We start from the raw sequence: 21,364 nt of genomic DNA on the forward strand, positions 1-21,364 counted from the left end.
GTCAATCTTACAAAACAGAAATGTTTTGTAAGAAGATGAAAACACAGTTTTGACATTAGCATTGCTGTGAAATTCTACCAAGATCATTTTAGGCATGGTGAAGGCTTGTGCTGGTTGAAAAAGGTTCTAACTTTAGGAAAGGTTACAGGAGAATGAAGAGTAATTCATGTAAATTCATTTTAAATTTGAAGCAGACTTGAACTTTACTGATTATAATAATTTAACTGAAAATGAGTGTGGTGCCTGCATATCAAGATAAATGTGCCTTACTTAAGTTTCTGAACTCTTCATTATATTTGCAACTGCAAGCTGAAGTCAACATTTTATGTGACTAGCCAGCTGCCTTAAAAGTCAGCAAATTACCAGCTTCACCCTGAGTTACTCCAAAACAGACTCACCACACCACTGTGCCTGTATTCATTTTATAAAAAGCACTACTTAGAACTGTTGGAGTTTGTTGGGCTCTTTGATACTGATTTACACCAGTGCTGTAATACAAGACTGGACTCGGATCTTTGTGTGAGGTGAAATGTATCTTTTGGTACCACTGTGTCAGAAAATCAGCTGGGGTTTAGTGTTTACGTTGAGCTGAGCACTGATAATAATATAGCTTAACCCAAAAGGGATTATACTGAACTCCAACTGAAATATTTGAGAAGGCAGGGGATGTTTGGTTGCTGAACTGCAAGAGCCATAACTCTTTAGTTGTAGGCTACAGAAACACCTCTTGGACTAAAGAAAATAAAAGCATCTTCCAAATATTAAGTAATTAGTATTTTCCTCACACTGCAGTTATCTGCTTGATTATAGGATCAGGCTTCCTTAAGTATAAAATAGGCATAAAATATTAACCTAAGTAGTTTAGGATATAAATATAAAAAGGCTACAGTAATGGCTTTAAATGTAATGATTTACTGCAAGATGATAAGTTCTTTGTAAAAATAATTGATGTTGAAATAAATTATAAAGCATATTCAGGGAAAAGCAGCTATGACTGTAAAGTTTTGTAGGCATAAAAATCTCATTATTGTTACAGGTTACATGGCTCTATATCATTCAGATATCTGGATTACTGCTGGTCTGTGTCCTACAGTTCTTCAATTCTATGATTCTTGGATCATTACTTTTAAGTTTTAATGTTTCTGTCTTAATAGCAAAAACAATCCAGGTAGGTACCAAAATAAGTCTGTAGTAATAAATAAAGAGTGTTTTTATATATATGTGTGTGTGTGAATGAGTGATTTAGATTCATTATAATTTTCATTTACTAATACTAATTAGAGGAATTAATATAGCGTACAGCAACCCAAATATTGCCTGATCAAATAATGAATTCCATTACTCTTAACTGCAGCTTAACCAAGCACATCAGACATCGTAATTCCATGATGGCTATTAACATTAATGATTGTGCAAGCTGCAGTTTGGATCCTGAAAAACAAAATTGCATGAATGGACTTTACACCTGGTTCAGCAGGACTTGGCCTGAATTTATGGATCTGCCTCCAACTAAGTAATCTGTAACAACTAGGACAACTAGGCTCATGTCGAGTTCAGCTTCCTGGAATCCATTGTTTCTTTCAAAGATTAAGGTTTTTTAGTGTAGTTACAGTTCTCTTTTTTCTGATTCTGGTATTGGTGACAGCCTCTGACCACAATAAAGGAGTTTACAGGGCCATTCCTATTGTCTGCACCTATTCCCAGCTGCCTGCGAGCAGCTCATCTGGATCTGGAGCTTGTAACTGGAAAATTGCTCAAAATCCTATCAACTGTCAGAGGCAGAAGCTCCCTTTGCCATGGGTTGGTGGAAGGTGTAATGAGTAGCTATTTCAAAAGGCACAGAGAATTATGGAAATTAGGGAGTAAGTTCTGTAGGTACAATAGGGCTGCTGCCAAAGAAGAGCTGTTTGGCTTCTTCCAAAACTCTGCCAGGTCGAAGCTTTTATGACATTGTCCCTTCAGGTTTGTGCAAGAAGTCTGTCTTTATTCTGGGTACTTGGTTCTGTATCATTTTTTGCTTATGTAACCCTAATCCAAATTTGGTGCTGCTCAGGACCAGCAGATCAGCTGTTTCAAATAGCCTGTGATGCTTTTGTTCCAAATACATAAAAAAGGGACTGAAATACTAATATCTTCTTCTTTGTAGAAAAACCTAAAAAGGGGTGGCTTGCTTAATAGGCTTGGGAAGCTTATCCTCCATGTTCTACTAGTCTTGTGCTTGACTCTCCTAATAAATAAATTCATTAAGGTAGGCAAGTAATTTTTTAATACCAAAAATTACACATTGTATTATGTTAAAAGCTATTTGTTAACCATCTACAGGAATATCATTAAATAAAAACTGCAGTGAGATTGCTCTGCATCTCAGAAACTGCATTTTAGAAGTTAAAGATCGTTTTGCTAATCTTTGATACGTGGATTTGAAAACTTCATAAATTAACACCAAATAATTGGTGTTAGCTTGAAGCTCACCTGTAATTTTATATCAGTTGTAGATCTATACTGTTGAGCATTTGCAAAGTTTTTTCACTGAATTTTCTTTTCAATTAATGCAGTTAAAAGTGAATGCTTCTTTGATTGCAAAGCACCCATCTTAATAAGCCTGTGTTGCTTTACAGTTACATTTAAATGACAAAAAAGCTGTTTACTGTGCAACATTTTTTATATTTAAGATATAATTTCCTTTCTCTTTCCCCACTCTGTAGAAAATTCTTAATCTTGAGTCAGATGAGCATATATTCAAATTCCTGAAAGCAAAATTTGGATTTGGAGCGACAAGGTATGATTTAGCTGCAGTTCTGCTTTTTTGTTTGACTTCTTTAACTGAAGCCTTCAAGTTGTTCTTATTTCAAATGTGTGCAATAAATCACAGACTTTTACCTCATGTTTACGTCATACTTGCCCTAACAATAATCTGCACAACTGTGGCTTTATAATTTCTTGGGAAAAAAGTTAACTTCTATCTTTTTGACGTCAAGTTATGAAATACATGATGGACAAAGATGTTTATTTTTTTCTTTTTTAGAGATTTTGATGCTAACCTTTATCTTTGTGAAGAAGCCTTTGGTTTACTACCTTTAAATACCTTTTCAAGACTCTCCAGTACGTTACTTTTTTATGTCTATGGATTTGTTCTCTTCCTCCTGACAGTAGCAGCTGTAATTGTTGCCTTTCGGAACCTCAGGTAAATACAGTTTTAACGTAATTCACATTTTTATCAATTTTCTTCAGCTGGCTGAGGAGCTGAGAGGTGAACACAGCAGCAAATACAGGATTGCTTTGCACAGCTGCTGAGGGGTGGGGTGTATGATAGAGAAATCAGGCAGAATAAGTAACTTCATACTGAAGCTAAAAATGTAGGCAAAGGAACATCTTTCCCTCGATTCAGTCAAGTTCTTTCCTGTGGAAGGTTTGCTGTATGTATAATGTTGGTTGGGGTTTTTGGCATGAGAGAAAGCAGGGGAAGGATGTCTTTATCTAAAACAATGTTAGTTTCTTTAGTTCGTCCCGTTTTTCCTGTGCACAACACTCCAAATCACAGTTTTCCCAGGTGTTATCCTCAGACTGCCCAGAAGTGAGCTGGAATAGTCTCTGCTGAACTTTGTGATCCGTGTGAAGGAGCAGGAGCTGGAGCTGTGCATCACTGCTGGCAGTTCCCAGAGCTAATCTCTGGCATTCTGAGGGATCTACAGAACACAGAAGAAAACCAGACAGAATGCTGTTCAAACAAACTGGTTCTCAGTTTTACATGTACAACCTGGGCAAAAGGTAGAAGGGATCATATAAACCCTGATTAAGCAAAAATTCAAGGAGTGTCACCTGATGAGTGTCACCTGATTAGTGTCACTATCATAGATTTTAGGGGAGACTGGATAAAAAGGAGAGAGGCAATAGAAAGGGAGAGGCATTCCAAATCTGTTATGACAATTACATATTGTAATAGTACATACAATAGTAATTGTCAAATGTCAGTCATCTCTAAATAATTTTGATACTATTCAACCAGCCTCTTTAAAAACGTACTGCCTCAGTCAGTTTTAAAAAATAAGATTCTGCAGCTCCTATTTTCTGCAGCCCTAGATGTAATCCCAAACATGTCCCTAATTTTTAATGCATTTATTTCACTTATCCCTTGACCTGAAAAAAATGGGAAAACCTCACACCCTGAAGCAGCTTCTTCTGTTTTTTTGAAGGACCCTCCATGTATATTCACAAGGCTAGACAGCTCAGGCAATAACCACTCCTTTCAGGGCTCATTTTCCCTAATTCTGCTTCCAATCTATGGCTTTAATGACATCCAGGCAGACCAGCACAACCCCACAAATCACAGTTAAATTCTTCACTCTCATCAAAAGCTCTCTGAACTTGGGAGTAGCTGCTTCAAACAAGAAACCAAGCTTGCCTTGCTGTAAACAGCTTTATCTCATTCTAATCCAGCTCATTTAAACCCGTTGCATTTCCAGAAAACTGCACATGAAAAGAAATCCCTGATGCTGCATCAAGTTGGTGGCATCAGGCTAAATTATATCATGGATGCAATAGAAGATTGTGGGCTCGTAGCAATGGTTCTTGTTTCTGGCCTCAGAAAGATTCGATGATTTTTAAAATGTGGATAATTACATGAACTATGGTACAGAACCTAATATAACACTGTTTTTTTTCTTCAATTAGTGGTTCTAATCAAGTCCAGTTAAAGGAAAAAATGAAAGAGTATACAGTGACACTGAAGCCTGATGCTGCCTACAGCTTAGTTCACACAGTTCTTTTTGGATGTCTGGCATTAAGCACAATGAGGTATATTTTTTTTTTTTTTGCTTCTACTAAGGGCTTGGTTAGATGATTGAGTATGTTTTTATAAGAGTGTAAAATATGTTGACCACAAGCTGATAGGGTCATGAACCTTCTTTCTCTCCCTGGTGTGTTTCTACTTGTAAACTGAGGCATTTCCCAAAATTCTGCCATAAAGAATGGAAGTTTGGGAACAGAGATATTCTCAAGAGCAGGTAGCAAAGTGCAGTGTCAGTCCTGTACTCAGTTATTTCAGAGACCTGAAACTCCAAGGAAACTGTGTTCAGGATTTCTCTAGACATAACTGCTCTCATAAGCAGCTTTGCAGAGCTCCAGATGATCATAAAAAGCTTGTGTTCTTCCAGGATGAAGTACCTCTGGACATCCCACATGTGTGTATTTGCATCCTTTGGCCTGTGCAGTGCGGAGGTTTGGAGGCTCATCCTGAAGTGTCTCCACCTCTACACGTCCCGGAGGGTGAGCACTGTACTCAGCATTGCATCCTCTGGCTTTGGACTGTACCTCAGCCAAGTCAAGGCTCAGGGTTGAATGTTGGTTTTGGTTCTCTCAAACCAGGTATCTCTCCTGTACATTTGTATAAATTGAGTAAGTAAAATGGATTTTCTGGTGGTTTCTGTGTTAAACAATTCCATTGGAATACACTAGATGGCAATATAGATGTGGCTATGAGAAATAACCACAATTGTACGAAAAAAGTCTCCATATTAAGAAATCATCAGCAGTCTGAGAAGACCTTTGCAGTCTATTATATTGAATGACAGTGTTTTCCACCTTGTAGAATATAAATTTAAAGATATAAATCCATCTTTTTTTTTGATGAGTCTGTAATTAAGGTTTTACTTGAAAATAAAATCAGAATATGGACTTAAAATTCAATCTCTTAAATTCCACTACATGTTAAATATTTCAGATATCAGTACATTAAAAATTAAATCTATTAAATGTATCATCAAGCTAACCAATTTTGTTTTTCAATTTCTCACAGACACAGGTGATTAAGTATTCTATACCAATAATTACATTACTGTACATTTCATTTAAGGTAAGAATTTTTTTTTTCTCGATGTTTTGGCATTCTTTAGTTGCATGGAATTTTTCCTTTCTCCTAGAATGGTGTTGTCTTATTCACAACTACATACAAGAATTGTAACTGAATTCTAAAAATGGGGATAGCTGTGCCTATGAAATTGTCTGTGAAGGATCAGTTGGGCTTATTTAATCCAAAGTAGTTGTTCATAGATACAAATGTTTATCTGATTGTATGTGTAAGTAGCAGGTGCTATTTAAATGCATAATTTTATGGAAATGGGAGTTGTCTCTTTTAGTTTTAACTAAGTTTTGGATATAATGCAGATTGGCACTTTGTGTAATGATTTATTGTAGGAGCAGAAAGAATCATAATCTCTACTGCTGTGCCTCATCTCATATGCTTTAAAGTGCAGAATTATTAAATGGTCAAGTACCTGGTTTGTCTTCTGTCTGTTCCAGAAGCAGAGTATTATTATTGTCAAACACTTCAGTGTAAATGCATAAAGCATACCTAAATCAATAACATGTACAAGATTATCAGTCTGTCATAGCAGGGAGATTTAGAACACTGATTTAATGGGCAAACCAGTCTTTTAATCTGAAGTCACAAAGACAAAAAAATCAGAGTCTGCTTTGATGGAGAAGTTGTTTCTGCAGTAACTAGTGTGAGATAAAAATATGTCTGTTAAATATTTCCCTTCAGAAAAACACAAGATTAATTTCATTGTTACAGTTCCAGAGGCAATAGTGGAGCAGTTAAGAAAGCTGCTAATAGAGTTCACTCCAGTATTGTGTTCCCCCCTCTAAAACTGAAATAAAAAGAAAAAAAAAATACTGTTTTCCACTTAAATTGTCTTATTGTTCTGTTAGAGGACTTGTTTTGTCCAGTAATGTGACAGTTAGGAAGTCATTTACCATTTTCATCATCTCTGAATATGACAGAGACAATGCCATTTCTCTTGATGTGAGGGATAGCAAGAGCATGACGTTCTGATAGTCTAATGTGACAGATGACTAGGAATAATTTTCCTCCCACTCTTCATGAGCAGATGTAAAGTTCCTAAATCCTGTCAGATTCAGTTCTGAAGTCAACAGAAACCACTGATTTCATGGGCTTTAGAGCAGTCATTAGTTGTGCTCAGTCTGCCTCAAAAGCATCATTTTTGTGATTCTTCTAAATAGGGAAGATAATTTTTATTGACATTAAAAGTACGATTTTTCAAATTTCTCAGTAGGAATGAGAAATTCGTCACCTCTCAGTGGTTTTTGTCCTGAGTCAGTTCTTGCAGTTGAGCTACCAGGAGAATGGATCTCTCTGTGGGTCTTTTCTGCAAAGCCCAAAGAGTTGATGAGAAGCCTGAGGGCGTCACAGAATAAATACTCTGAGCTGGAAGGGATCCACAAGGCTCTTGGCCTGGAAGTGGTCAGATAAGAATTCTTACCGAGAGATCCAGAATGTACCCATTGCCTCTGTGAGAATGTGATTTTATATTCTCTCTCTCAAACCTTACAAACAGGCAGTGGAAGGAGATTTTTGGAACAGAGACTTACTTACCTTGCTCTTTTCCAGGCAAGAATTTATCTGTTCAGTCTCTGACTGCTCAGATTGCAGGGGAAGTTTCTCTGTACACCATAAAGTTAACTTGCCATCAGGGCTGGTTTTCTTCAATTTTTAGGAGGGCAGTTTGGTGTTTCATTATCTGTTATATTTGTCAGAACTGTTCTTCAGTGCAGTTCCTCAAAATAGGACTTTTGTGGGATTATTAACCTAATCCTGAATAAGCTAATGAAAGCTTCTTTTGAGGCATGTGGCTACTACAGCCCCAAATACATCACTTGAACAAGAATTTATTGAGATGTAGATGCAGCTATAATGCTGCCTTTCTTTCAGATTTCAGGTGCAGGATGTTTTGAGACCTGTAAGCATTTGTATTCCTATTTACATGAGTTCTTCATTATTACAGTGCAAACAAACATCTTTTAGATAAAGTGAAAATGCTGAAGTATTTCCATGCCTACTTTAGCTGTGCTGCAGATAACACAACACATACATAAAGCAGTCCCAAGTAGTATTTATGTTTCACTTCTTACACTTTATAGGTAGATTTCACTTTATCTGTGTTGATTGTATTTTAACTTCACTGTAATGCTGATCAATTTGTGCTCGTGTGTCAGTAATTCCTGAATAAATTTTTGGTACTTCAGGTGAGCTCCTGAACTTGAGCATTCTAATTCCAAGGATTGCCAAATAATCTTGATTTCTCTCTAATAGTAAACTCTCTATTCCTACTATTTCTCTAGCTGCATTTTCATCTTCATCGTGGCCAAGTCCTTTGTCTCCAAACGTGGACATTTATTACAGCATATATTGCAATGCATACCCACAGTCTTTGGCTGTCCTGAACAGCTTCAGTTCAGGGCTCGTTTAAACCACTTGACAACTGGTTTCTTTTCCTGAAGACTTTGACCTCAGATACAAGCACTGTTACAGGCTGGAAACTTAATTCACATTTCCCTCACTCTTCCAAGCAGTTTGTTATGTCCCTGATGTGCTCCATCTGTTCTTTTTATCCTCTCCTGGTGTCACCAGACTTTTTCTCAATCTGACCTATTTACGAGACAAAGTTTTGTCAGTGTTATTGGTCCATATTTTCATATGCTTTACTTTTTACTTGTCATTCTCTTGTGTTTGGAGCTCCTGAAGTAGCTTCGTTTTGTCTTGGTTCTACTAATCAAATGTAGTGCTGCCTGGAAAGTTTTCAATTCAGTAATAGCAAGCCCCGTGACCAAAACTTCCCTCCAGTGGAAACTGCTTGTGCTCAGTCAAAACTTGCAGTACCATGACCTAAGAAGCCTTTACAGAGTGAATGCCATGGAATTGCCCCAGCACTGAGCAGGGAGCTGTGCCACGGGTTCCTCAGGAGGTTACGGGGCAGGGTGCACTGACTGAGAAGCAAAGCAGAGCCCATTCCTTCTGTCTCCACCCTGAAGGACTCCAAGCTCTCAGAATGTGAAGCTATCCAGGGTAGTTTAGTAATGAAGAGAGGAAATTTTGATTCATGATGGGACTCCACAATCTCCTTTCACAACAGCTGAATTTACTAATCTCTGGGAGAGCTTCTGAAGAGCAGAAATACATCTGTTGTACTGCTGTACCTCCCAAAGCTTCCCCAAGGTTGTGATGCTGCCATGGCTCCCCCTGGGAGATGCCAGGAGTTCTTGAACCAAGTGTTTTAAGTGAGCAGCTCCACTAGTGAGAGCCTTCATTGGCCCAGTTCCACCTCCTGCCCCCAGCCCTGCCACATGATTGCAGTTTGGGTGAAGGAATGCCTTGTTTGCTAAGGGGCTCGGCAGCACCACATTCAAATTCCTTCTGAACTCTTGGATGACCATTATATAAATGGGATGATAAATGGCTTTTTAGTTATCAGGTGGGTTTTCTTAGACTTTTTCCTGTAGCGTTTCAGTTTCCAAACCAGCAATCCTTATTATCTAAAGAAAGCAGGTTTGGAATAGGTTTCACCATAACATCCTCTGTAGTAAAGACTGATGCACAGCAATTTGTCACTGGGATTGTCATCATCTTCCTTAATTGCTCCCTTCTGCCCTGGAATATTCACTGGTTTAAACAATAAACCCTTAAATAAATCATTGTTCCCTTAGCTTTTTGGATGGGAGGGTTAAGTTTTTCAGAATCGGTTTCAATTCTTTTTCTCTCCTCCAGAATCTGATTTATGTATTCTTTGTCTGCAGTAAATTTTGAACTGCTTTCCCCCAGTGGTCTATTGGTTGTTTTCATTCAGTCACAGTTTTATTTTTGCCTTCAGCGGCTCTCTTTTAACTCAAATTTCTGAAATACCATTAACAGCATCTGCAGCACATCTAATAATCTTTACTTCTGATACAGATTTCCTACCTTTTTGAATTTAGTTTTATGTTTCCTTTCCAAACTTAATTTTAATTCCTGAGGCCTTTCCTTCTCTTGTCAGTTTTGACAATGGGCAGTTCTGGTCCTGCTGGTCATCTGGCAGGAGCTGCAGATCTCAAACTCTGAAACTGTTTCCATCCTGCAGTGACCTCCTCTCCTTCTAGGAAGGGTAGAGAGATACACTCCTGTCTTGCAATTTACCCATGAGCTGGACAAGAGGAAATAATACATTTCAGCATCCAGAACTTGTTTTGTTCATTCTGTCTTCAGGTTGTTCTGTTTTGTTTCCGTTTTAGTTCTGGCCAGGAATAATGGATGAACTGTCAGAGCTGAGAGAATTCTATGACCCAGACACTGTGGAGCTGATGAACTGGATTAAGTAAGAGGATTTTTTCTCTATTTCAGTTAAGTGCTATTTGTGTAGATGTAATGTTCTTAGTTGTAGTGTTCTCCTTATTTGTCACAGCTCAGCAGTGAACTCTGGTGACCTGTGAGGAGAGTTAGGCTGGGTGGGTTTTCAGGAGGTTGGGTTTGAGCAGCTCCATGCCCGGGTTCAGTATCCCTGCGGTGTTCCATGTGCATCAGGGAGCCAGCTGATCCCTTTGCTCCCATAAGGACACAGTTTTCCCAGCCAAAAGAGGTAAATTTGGAGGTGTCAGTCTTCTCTCATCATATTATAGCTACTTCTTTACATTAATCGACCTCTGCAGTGAAATAATTATATTTCCTCCCCCCCAACCTAATGTCCTTCTCAGCTCTGTAACGTTAAAAAGCTTGGATGTAGTGCTGGAAAATTCATACTCTGCAGTCTGTTTGTTGGTCTTTAAAACAATCTGAGTTGTTTCTGCTTATTAGAATTAATCCCAACATGTGTTCCAAACTGCAGGCAAAATATTTTTAATTGAACTTGAACTTGCAACAGCTAAGCATAGGTGCTGTCTTTCAGGAGTGTGAGTTAATAATTCCAAGCCCACCTCATCACTTCTGCTTTCTCACAGAGCATAGGAAGGCATTTTTTTAGGTGGAAGCAGTTTGGAATACTGCATGTAGAAGATGCAGTAGAGAAAAAAGGCCAGGTAGGATGTTCTCTGGAGGGCTGTGAACTAAAGGGGTACATTCTCTGTTAACACAGAGTAACCACTAAAAACTTCCAGGGTGAGTTTCTGAACAGGGAGATTCCTGGGACTTGTATTTATTTGCAACTCTGGCAATTATTTTAAAAAAAGAAAATTGGTTTCATGTTATGGAGGAAAACATTCTGAAAGTAAATCTGAATATACAACATTAAATATTGAACTGTTTGAAGTATTTCCTTGGAGTATTTCCTTCATATGCAATGAACTTCAGTGAAACCAGTCACCCAGCCTGTTCTCCCCATAGCAACATATTTACACTCCATAATGTTATATTTCTTTAATCCATAAACTAGAAGGAGTAATTTAGAAGTAAAATATATTACAAGCCTTCACTGACTTATTTTGAAAGCAGGCCATGATTTTTTCCATCATTTAGAATCTTTGCAGCCTTATTGACATGTTTTTGTGACTAATGTTTACCAGCCAGTTCCATTTAGCACTACTGTTTTATTAAAAGATGGTAAATGTCTGATAGTTCAGGTCTCCTGTGTGCAATATATAGAGTTATATATAGATTTATACATAAAATATGCATGTGGAGTTATTCCCAGCCATGAACTGGATTTGACTGGCTCCAATGAGAATAATTTTTCATGTGTTCTTAGTGCTGAGAATGCTAAACTGGTGCTTGTCATCTCTTCATTCCAAGTCATGACAGACAATTACAGAGGGACTGGGGGTTTTTTACTTAGAATTTATTGTATTTAGAAATATCATTCTTGTGAAGAAGAGTTAATTATCTATGCTTTAAATACCAGTCAACAAAATTTATGATAAGTTTCTCAAAGTGGGACAGATTTTCTTAAGTTTGATGTGTAAGAGAACACTTTTACTACACTAACACTTGATAGTTGTGCTGTAGTTAATGACCTGTCAAGGCTGGTGTCAGGAACTAATCATTCATTATTAAAACTCAGTATGGAAAGCTCTAATTTGTCATGTATAGCAGTGAATTAGGAATAACTCATCTGTCTTGCAATCTCTCCACAACAAGAAAACCCTTCTGTCCGCTCAGCTCTAAATGCATATTAACTTGTCCAAATATACAATCTGAATAATGGCCAGCTATTAGTCTGTCCCCTATGAAGTGTCTGCAGATGCATTTCTTACTCTTCCCCTCACTAAAATTGCCACAGCATTTTCAGGAAGATCTACTGGTTTGTATCTGTACAATTGCAGAGCACAATTTTTTTACGTTATGACCTTGAATATCCCAGTCTTCTGCTTTTTTTCCTACCCACCATCTCATTTTCTTAGCTTTTTTCCAACAAAAAAGTCAAGAATCCAATGCTCCAGGGCTAGTTCACAGCTCTGTTCCCAGCTGGGAGGTACATTAAAATTCTTAGTTTTGGTCTTTCTCCCTAAGACAACAGGAACAACATGCTCATTTGTGAGATGGGGAAGAATATCAGTAGAATGAGCAAATCACTAGCGTGAACTTCCCTACTCTGTTTACTCCTGGTAAGTGTTAAAGAAGCAATGTCTTCTGCCTTTAAAGGGGAAATCTGTCTACAGTTGTGGAATATTTCAGTAGCAGTTGCCAAAACTCACAAAAAAAGTTCTTAGAAATCTTGGGCAACAGCCAAAACAGCGGGAAGTGAACTGAGACTGAGATTCAGCAGAGCATTGTTGGATGTCAACTGTCAACACCAACCAGGTGTGGGGACAAGCAGGCAAATTTGTACAGTAGTGGAAACCCCACAAATTTCCAAAAACCTCCTAAGGTTATGTAAATGAAACACCCATGTTTCAGTGGTGGTTCTTTCCTTTAGTAATTTATACTAATTTATATTAATGGCTATATTTTCATTTCAAACCAGCTTTAAAGTTTATTACTTGCATTCCTGATTTTCAAGGGTAATCACACTGAAATCAACACATGTTCCAGACTTTAAAGGCAATGTTACACTTTTTTTTTTTTTTTTTTTTTTTTTTTTTTTTTTTTTTTTTTTTATTGTTGTTCTTAAGTTCTTGGGCTTTTGTTGGACAGACATGTGAGTAAATTTCAGGCACAAATTTGAGAGTGCTGGAGAAGCAGGTTTATACCAACTGTGTAGGTGCACTCCTTTATGTGAGCCTAATCTGCATGCATAAAATTGAAGCCGGGACTCACAAAAACGCATCTTGTTGTTCTTTCTTTGTGGCTGTCATTTTCCATTTTTGCAATTTTCAGTCTTTCCAAACCAGAGGGAAAAAAAAGAACCGTGACAATATGACTGAATATGCTTTACTGCCTGTCATCTGCAGCTAAATCTGTGATATTTTAATATTGCATTCTGCAAATAAAAAGATTTTCTTTTAAAGAAGAAAAAATCTATCATGGCACATTCCGTAGAATCTCCTTTTCTCAAATCCTTTCACTTTGTTGATTCATACCATACTCAGGCACTAGTAAAGGAATAATCTGAGACTTGTCAGATTTTATGGCTTTGGAAGCAAACTACAGGGTTCAACTCTGGAGGACTTTTACTAGAAACAGCCATTTTATGTCTAATGATGTAACCTGTAATTGCAATGTTGGCCAATTCTTCCTTAGTGCTTCCTAAACCCAGCTCACAATAATTCTTTAGCTGTTTAAGAGAAAGAATTACTAACACTTTCAGAGTCTGTTCAAGTACTTCCTGTAAAACGCTTTTATTTTTAATGAGTTATTCTTTAGTATTTATATAATTCTCTACATTCTTAAGTGTAAGGTAAAGAAAAGGTTCCTACGAAGTAATATAGTGCTTAGTTTACCCATTAGCTCGGCTGTAATTAACTTGTTGAAAGCTTAGAGCTTCAAAAATAAATGAGATTATTTGTTCAAAATGCCATCAGGTCTGCTTGGAATGGCATTTAAATTATATAATGTAAATCAGTTTGACCTGTAAGTCCTTGTCATTATTTAGTGACATTTCCTAGAGAATAAATTGTTTGCAGGTTGGACAGTGTGGTATGGAGCTTGGCAGAGAGCTGTAAAAACAAATTATCCTTTCATTTTATACATCATTTCCTCAGACAGTTGTAAAAATGGCTTGTTTTTTGTGTAATAGAGAAGTGTCATTCAGGGTTTGCAGTGCAGGAGGTGCCCTGGCTGCAGAGCCCTGCGGGTGGTGCCTGCCTCAGGCAGGGGCATCCCTGGGATGCAGGAACCATCCTGGCCTGGGAGCGCTCCTCGGTGCTCCTGTGTCCCCAGAACTCAGCACTGGCACCCACAAGAGCTCGTGGGGAGGGAACTGGAGAGGGCAGATGTGTCTGGGGCTCTGTGTCACCTCCCAGCGTCACCTCCCAGCTCTCTGCCCAGGGCACTGGAATCCAGCACTTGTGCTCCTGGCACTGCCAGTGCAGCACAGGGGAAGAGGGCTTCCAGTGGCTCCTGGCCTGGGAACATCTGAGCTGGCTGGTAAAATACAGACAGTGATGTGTCTGAAGGAGTATCATTTCCCAGGACTTCAAACCTGCACATCTCAGGGAAACATCTGCCTTTACCCAGAACACCGGATTTTAAACTCCACCCGGAACCAAAGCACTTAAGGCAGTTCTTTGAAAAGCAAGCGAGCGTCACTAGATTGTCTTAAGGAACAGGGAGAGCAGGAAGTGCTGGCAAAACTCTTTCTATCTGGTAAAGAATGCAGCTCAGCTGTATTTCAGCCCTTCTGGGCAGGAGTGAATGCTTTTGGAGCATGGAGCATGGGGAGGAGTGGAACCCTGAATCTTCTCATGATCCGTTTGCTGACGGGAGATTCACTGAGGGCTGCAGCTCCAATCTCTGCTCCCTGTGACAAGAGCAGGGTTAGGCTGGACATCAGGGAAAGGTTCTGCTTCCCCCAGAGGGTGCTGGCACTGCCCAGGCTCCCCAGGGCATGGGCATGGGCACGGCCCCGAGGCTGCCAGAGCTCCAGGAGCCTTTGGACAGTGCTGCCAGGGATGCACAGGGGGATTGTTGGGGGGTCTGGGCAGGGACAGGGGCTGGGCTGGATGAGCCCTGTGAAGTCCCTTCCATCTCAGTGTATTCTGTGGTTCTGCATTTTTGATGAGCATTTTTACCAGTAGGTTATTGATAAAGGGCACTAACACCCTTTAGCTTTCTTTTAAAGGAAAAGAACCTGCAGGCTGGTTTGGCTTTTTTGTTTGTTTGCTTTTATTCTTGCAGTTTTGCTTTTGGTACTTGTTGGGAGGGGCTGTGTGAGTGGGTTTAAGAAAGTCTGAGTCTGCCGCAGAGCCCGTTGTAATGCAAATCTGCAATCAGAAGAGCAGGGTTGCTTTGGTAAGGCCAGCCAGCTTTTAATTTGAACTGATCTTGAACAAGCACAGAAACCTACTTGTTGCATTAGAAGTTGCCTGGCCCAGGCATAAACACAGGAACATGTTGAAGATGCTTTAAGAATCCTCATTTTTATTTGGATGTCTGAGCTCTCCCCAGTCCCTCTATGAGTCCAGCCCATGTCCTTGGCAGCTTAGTCCTACAGACTTTGCTTTCCCACAGCTCCAGGGATAAGTCCTGGCTGACAGCTTGTCAGGACCATCCTATTTACATAGTACTAACAGGAATTAATTTCTTTTAATGGAACATGTACTTCAGGACACTTGTGGCTTTGAATATTTTAAGTAATAAATAATTTCTTAAGAGATTAAATATTTTCAGACTTTAAAATGAAACTGGTTTTATAAAGTGGTGAAGGACTTGTCTATCAGTAAAGTTAAACTGACATATTAAAAATACTATCTCTGGCCTTCCTAGAGGAGATTAATGTACCAGTGCAAGATTTTTTAGGAAGGGTTTGTAATTATTAATCCATTTGCTAAGTATAATCTCTTGAAAGGCGATAGTAAAACTTAATACTTGTCTTTCAACATTTTCAGCTGATCATGGAGCTTAAAGATTGTGTAGCTGCAATTTCCAAAGGCTCCCTAAAGTGCACCCCAAAGTGTCACAGTTGCTGGAGTACTTTAGTGCATGCATGGGGATGTTAGGTACCCATTCACATTCTAATTTCATTTTACTCGATTTAATGTGTGCTGCTTTCTGTTGGTTTAGTCTTCACAGACCCCTCCATGCTTATGTGCCTACTAAGCACTAGAAAACACTTCAGCATACTATAGCCAGTTTCAATTAGCCTGATTATGGGAGTGTCCATTGCCTGGCACTTTTACTTTTTCTTTTTGCTCTGCCCTTCTGTTGTGTCTTTGCAAATGTCTTAAATTGTAAACTTGTTGGGAAGGAGGTGAGCAAAAATAATTTTTTCATTAGTGGTATTTGAGTGATCCTGAGATACCAGGACTGCTATGTGGAATTTCAAAGATCACGGTAACAATAAGTGACAGCATTATTCTGGCATCTTCTGCATCCCCCTGCCCCAGCTTTTTGCAACTGGGGTATCTTTTTTCACAGTTTTCACTCCCCCAATTGTCAGAATAGGAAGATTAATGTCTCATGGAACAAAGTTTTTGTTCCAAGTGAATGGTGAATGCCAGGACAGGAACAAGAAAGTTTTACCATTCAGATTAAATCATTCATTTTACATAAAGTACCTTATATATATCAGACACAAACCTAAGTCACAATAAGTTTCTTGAAATATTAAAAGAATTAGGATATAGAAACCTATAAATATTCAGAGCCTTTATGAACCTGAGAAATATATGAAATATAGAAATAGTTTGAAATTGTCAGGATCATGTTTTCTGTGGATTTCCTCATGGTGCTTAGTAAATTTTTTATTTGCAGTTGAGTATTACCATAATTTATCCACTTGGCATTTGAAGAAAACACGGTTGAACAGTTTGCTCCCTGAATAGAGGAGAAGCAGAAAAATACTTTTTGCAGTCTTTTTTTTCCTTCTGATCTGTCACAAGCATTGCAAAAATGCCCCTGCAGAGACTTCCTCAGATTTATCAATGTTTGTTTAGGTCAAACACTCCAAGCACAGCAGTGTTTGCTGGGAGCATGCAGCTGTTGGCAGGAGTCAAACTGTGCACTGGACGGACCTTAACCAACCATCCCCACTATGAGGATAAGAACCTGAGAGAGAGAACAAAGCAGGTGAGAGATTTCTGATTTTTTAAGGTATCCTTGCCCATGTCCCCGACTCCACTCCAGAAAACAGTACTGTCCTAATGGCACACTGCAAAAGGCATCACGTGCTTTACTCGTGGAGTAACTTACTGTCAGGCACAGCCCAGGCTTTAACTGCTTTGGGATCTCGTGACTCACTTCTGGCAGCTGGTGAGTGTCTGAGCAGCTCTGTGCCTGGGTACCCAGCTAGTCCCAAGGGCACTGGTTTGGCCACTGTGCCATCAGTAGGTGCTGGGGCCCATTTGGGCTGTTAAACCCACATGGAGCATTCCCTGATACTCCCTTCAGTTACCAGAGCAGCAAAGAGCATTTAATACAGAAACCACCCTGAGAAACTGCACATGGAGCTGGGGAGACTGTTTTCACCTACCCTTCTCCGGACTGGAGACATTCTCAAAACCATGCAGTGTTGTGTAGCCAGCAGCATCCTCACCATAGCACACATCTCCACGTGGCTACTGAATAAAGCATTTATAGATTGTTTCTATAATATTTAATTCACATGGTTTCTCAGTTCTTTGTTTGGCTCAAGGCAGAGGACTCAGGACAGAGCAGACAAAGCAGTAGTGAGTGGTGATGTGGTGTGTGTTGGAGCTGAGTTTCCTTGCTCTCCAGATTTACCAGATCTATGCCAAGCGATCTCCCGGTGACGTGTACGGCATCCTGCGCTCCTTCGGCACGGACTACGTGATCCTGGAGGACAGCATTTGCTATGAGAGGAGGCACAGCCGGGGCTGCCGCCTGCGGGACCTGCTGGATGTAGCCAATGGCCACGTGAGTGTGGAACAGAATACCTGGTGTTTGACCTCGCTCTGAGACCCAGGCACCGAGACCTGAGGTAGCTCAGTGTACTTGTGCCGTGGGAAGGAAAACCTGCTGCAGCCCTTAGACATTGTCAACATGGCCTCGTTAACACTGCTTGCTTCTAAGGGTATTTCGAGAACAAAAATGAAGCAATTGCAGCCTGGGCAGGATAGGCAATCACTTCGGGATGAGCTCCAGGTTCGGAGCACACAAGCCGAGTTCCCTCCCAGGTGTAAATCACTTCAGAGCTTCAGTTCCTCAGGTGCGGTGTGTTCTGTTACCACGCTGTGTCAGGGCAGTTCTCGGGCATTTCTGGGGCTGACGTGGAGCCAGAGCAGGCTGCACAAGCCCAAGTAGTTATGGACCTCTGACAAAGCAGCTTGATCCATTTAGTGACAACACTCTAACTCTTACTGGTTTAAAACTCTTTCCTTCCTCCCACTTGTTTCATACTGTGAACAAACCTGGCCAGTCTGACCCAGTGAATGTATTGTGGAGGTTGTTATGAGCTTGTTATTTTCTGTAACTCTGAATTTGCTAAAGAAATTTTACACATCTGTTCCATTTCATTGCAGATCATGGATGGCTTGGGAGAGAATGAACCTGATTTGAAACCTTCAGTGTATCCTCGCTTCTGTGAGGAAATTAAAAAAAACCTTCCTTCTTACACCATGCATTTCACCAGGGTGTTTCAAAACAAAACATTCCATGTTTACAAACTTGCCAAGCATAAATAACATTTCCAACCCTGACTTCACGTTCAGTATTTCACTGCTAGGACCCACATTAGGAAATGCAGATGAAGTTTACAAACAGGTTACATTTGTAAGACATTTTACATTGATGGTTTCTTGTTTAATTACTGTGATTCTTTTTTCTTAGGCAGTTTAATTTTGATAACATTATTGATGTTGCCAAAATTTTCACAAATTCATAAATAAATGCTAGTAGGGACCATTTTGATGACAAATTCTGACCCTCAGAATACTTAGTTTGTAATTGTTTTCCAGTTTCAACTGATTGGAAGACAAAGGCAACAGCCTGTGAATCTGCTCAGCAGTTCAGATTTTCCTCTCAAATGGTAGAAATTCAGTGAAAGCAGCCCATGCTGCTCCTGCCCTGAGTAAGCATTGCCTTTGTGAGTCCTAAAAAGGGTCACAAAATGAAGCTTTGTCTTACAGTCTGATCCTTTTTGACAGATCCTTGTGCTCTTTCAGTGCCTCTTTTTTCAATTCTTTGGGAATGTATGCGGTTACGAGTTTCCAGTCTTGTGTGTGATTGCAGAATCAGTGAGTGTGAGTTAAGCAAATAATTTTGAAGAAAAAAACTTTAATCCTTGGTCCAGCATTTTTAGTGATCAGAAACAAACTGGTTTATAACATTAAGTGTTTAATGATGGAGTGTTACATATTTCTAGTGAGAAAAAAGGCTGGAGCATGCTTGATACATGTTGCATGTTTGTATCCTTGTAAAATGCTCAGAACAAACAAAAATCCCAATTTCTCAGTTTCTCACACTTTCTGTATATACTTTCTGAACTAGAGGAGATCCTTTTTCTCTTTGTTTGAATCCCACTAAGATAGCAAAATTGGACAAAAGAAAAACTCATCCCAAAATCAGCAGGAAACGAGTATTTCAAATACATTCAGGCAGTAGAACTTTGTTTTGTATTATTTCAGACACAAAGCTCTATATTTTAGCACAAAATATTTGTGTCCTTGTTCTTAAGCCTAAAACAGAGACTGCCAGTATTTTAAAGTGACGTGGAAGATTAAGTGAAGCCAGACCTCAATGCTGAGAACTTTGTGATTTGTTTGTACCCTTTGTCTTTTTACCAGCCTGAATTTCGTGATTTGTATCGGATTTCTAAATGTTATGAAGATACCACATGGCTTTTGCTATGTTTTTAGCACTACTTTGGTTTTAGACTGAAACCAGAAATCAAATTTGGGTGCCTCACAGTACTCTCCATCTTGAATTAGGCATCCAGTAGGCTCATGCGTTTCTTAAAACAGAATTATAATAATCAAGTGCCTCTAGGCCCAGGTTGGATTAACATTTGTACACCTCTAAGAGTGTTTGTGGCCTATGCAAATAACTCAGTTATAGTAATTACCACTGCAATTAATTTCTAATGATGGGAAACTTAAAGTGCTGCAGATAGTAAACTCCACATTTAATTTAATCAAGATGTGTAATGAGATTAGCTGTCACAACTGAGCTGGGCTCCAATTCCACATGATTTAAGTGTTTTCCCTTTCAGTTGTACCAAGGTAAATTGCCGAAGAGATGGAGATGGTTATGTCACATGCTCAAACAATTTTATATTCAGTAAATACTCATTAAACAATGTTCAACATCCTTCTGCCTTTCTCTCTGGCACAGAAGGCCGTGCTGTAGCCAGGCTCTGTTAAATCACACGCTGACAGGAGCTGGGTTGTTAAACTGAGCAGCTGAAACTCCTGAGTAATTCCTAGCCTGTATCCTTTAATGAGGTTGGAGACCACTGCAGTTTAACATAATACAATAATAAAACATTTTAATCAGTATTAAAACTTTAATTAGGCCTGTAATGATGCATGGTGGTTCTTGCTGCAAGCCTGGGTCAGTGAATCCCTCAGTGAGTGCCTTCAGTAATTGAAAACAAGCACACAAAAGGTAAAAGATGTCTGGGCCTGTATGGCTTTTCTAGAATGCGATTGGATCTTTCTGGAACTTGCCTTTGGTGGAGGGGAGGGATTCCCAGGCCTAGTGATATTCTGTTGTCTTCAGAATTTACTTGTAGGTAACAGCTGAGACTTAAGAAATCCTGACTGGAACAGTAACTATTTTTAAACAGACTTATTTCCAAAATGCAGTTTCAGATAGTGCCAAAGGAGAAATTTAACCTTTTCATAGAAACTACCAAGTGCAAACTGGTTTGTTTGGGGTTTTTTAAACAGAAAGATGTATTATGAGAGATTATCAGGAAGGTTTAACATAAGGGATATTCCAAGGACTGCAGTGCAGCCTTCAGACACCAGCCAGCTTCAGCCAGTAAATGCAGGTGCCGAGGGCCACAGGCTGAGAGGAGCAGCTCCTCCGTGCCCCTGTGTGAGAGAGGCCGGGCAGGGCTGCACCTCCCATTGCTCAGGTACCGCTCTCACTGGTAACCAGCATGGAGGGGCAGGGACAGGGCTCCTCCTGTGTGCCACAAGGAATTGTGCTGCCTGTCACCGGTGGGACTGTGGTATAAATCACTTTTTTTTTTTGATTGCAGAGACAAAATGGTATCAAGGAGCCAGGACTTTTTTAGGAGAGAAAAGCCTTTGAGATCCATAAGTGTATTTTCATTTTTTATTTCAGTGTTCTGCTGGTGGGATCTAACATAGTTATTTTATAATATGTTGTTGTAAAGAGATGTAATGACTATTGTATACTAAATAAATTGTGTAATTTGAAAGTCACTTTTTTCACTTATTTTTATGTTGGGTTGAGAAGGACCTGATTACAGAGTCAGCTTTGTTTCAGTCCATATGGAGGAAAGCAAAATATTTTTCATGAGGAAGTTTTCAAGCTCATTATACTGTGTCTAACACTGATGTTTGTGTTTTAATACAAACT

The 21,364-nt window shown here is 39.4% G+C and overlaps 1 protein-coding gene across 3 annotated transcripts in view; it reads left to right on the top strand.

The window, feature by feature from the left end:
* DPY19L3 (dpy-19 like C-mannosyltransferase 3) overlaps positions 1-21,207 on the top strand; it is a 35,881-nt gene extending 14,674 nt beyond the window's left edge. For all 3 annotated transcript variants that reach the window (XM_040075480.2, XM_040075479.2, XM_040075481.1), the window contains 11 exons: positions 1,037-1,168; positions 2,147-2,248; positions 2,706-2,779; positions 3,026-3,184; positions 4,672-4,794; positions 5,154-5,265; positions 5,795-5,851; positions 10,063-10,145; positions 16,792-16,924; positions 17,573-17,731; positions 18,337-21,207. In XM_040075480.2, coding sequence (XP_039931414.1) covers positions 1,037-1,168; positions 2,147-2,248; positions 2,706-2,779; positions 3,026-3,184; positions 4,672-4,794; positions 5,154-5,265; positions 5,795-5,851; positions 10,063-10,145; positions 16,792-16,924; positions 17,573-17,731; positions 18,337-18,498 — 1,296 coding nt within the window. In that variant the 3' untranslated portion in view covers positions 18,499-21,207. The remainder of the gene's footprint in view (positions 1-1,036; positions 1,169-2,146; positions 2,249-2,705; positions 2,780-3,025; positions 3,185-4,671; positions 4,795-5,153; positions 5,266-5,794; positions 5,852-10,062; positions 10,146-16,791; positions 16,925-17,572; positions 17,732-18,336) is intronic.
* The last annotated feature ends 157 nt before the right edge of the window (positions 21,208-21,364 follow it).

This window comes from Hirundo rustica, chromosome 11 (genome assembly GCF_015227805.2).
Source record: "Hirundo rustica isolate bHirRus1 chromosome 11, bHirRus1.pri.v3, whole genome shotgun sequence".
Taxonomy (NCBI): domain Eukaryota; kingdom Metazoa; phylum Chordata; class Aves; order Passeriformes; family Hirundinidae; genus Hirundo; species Hirundo rustica.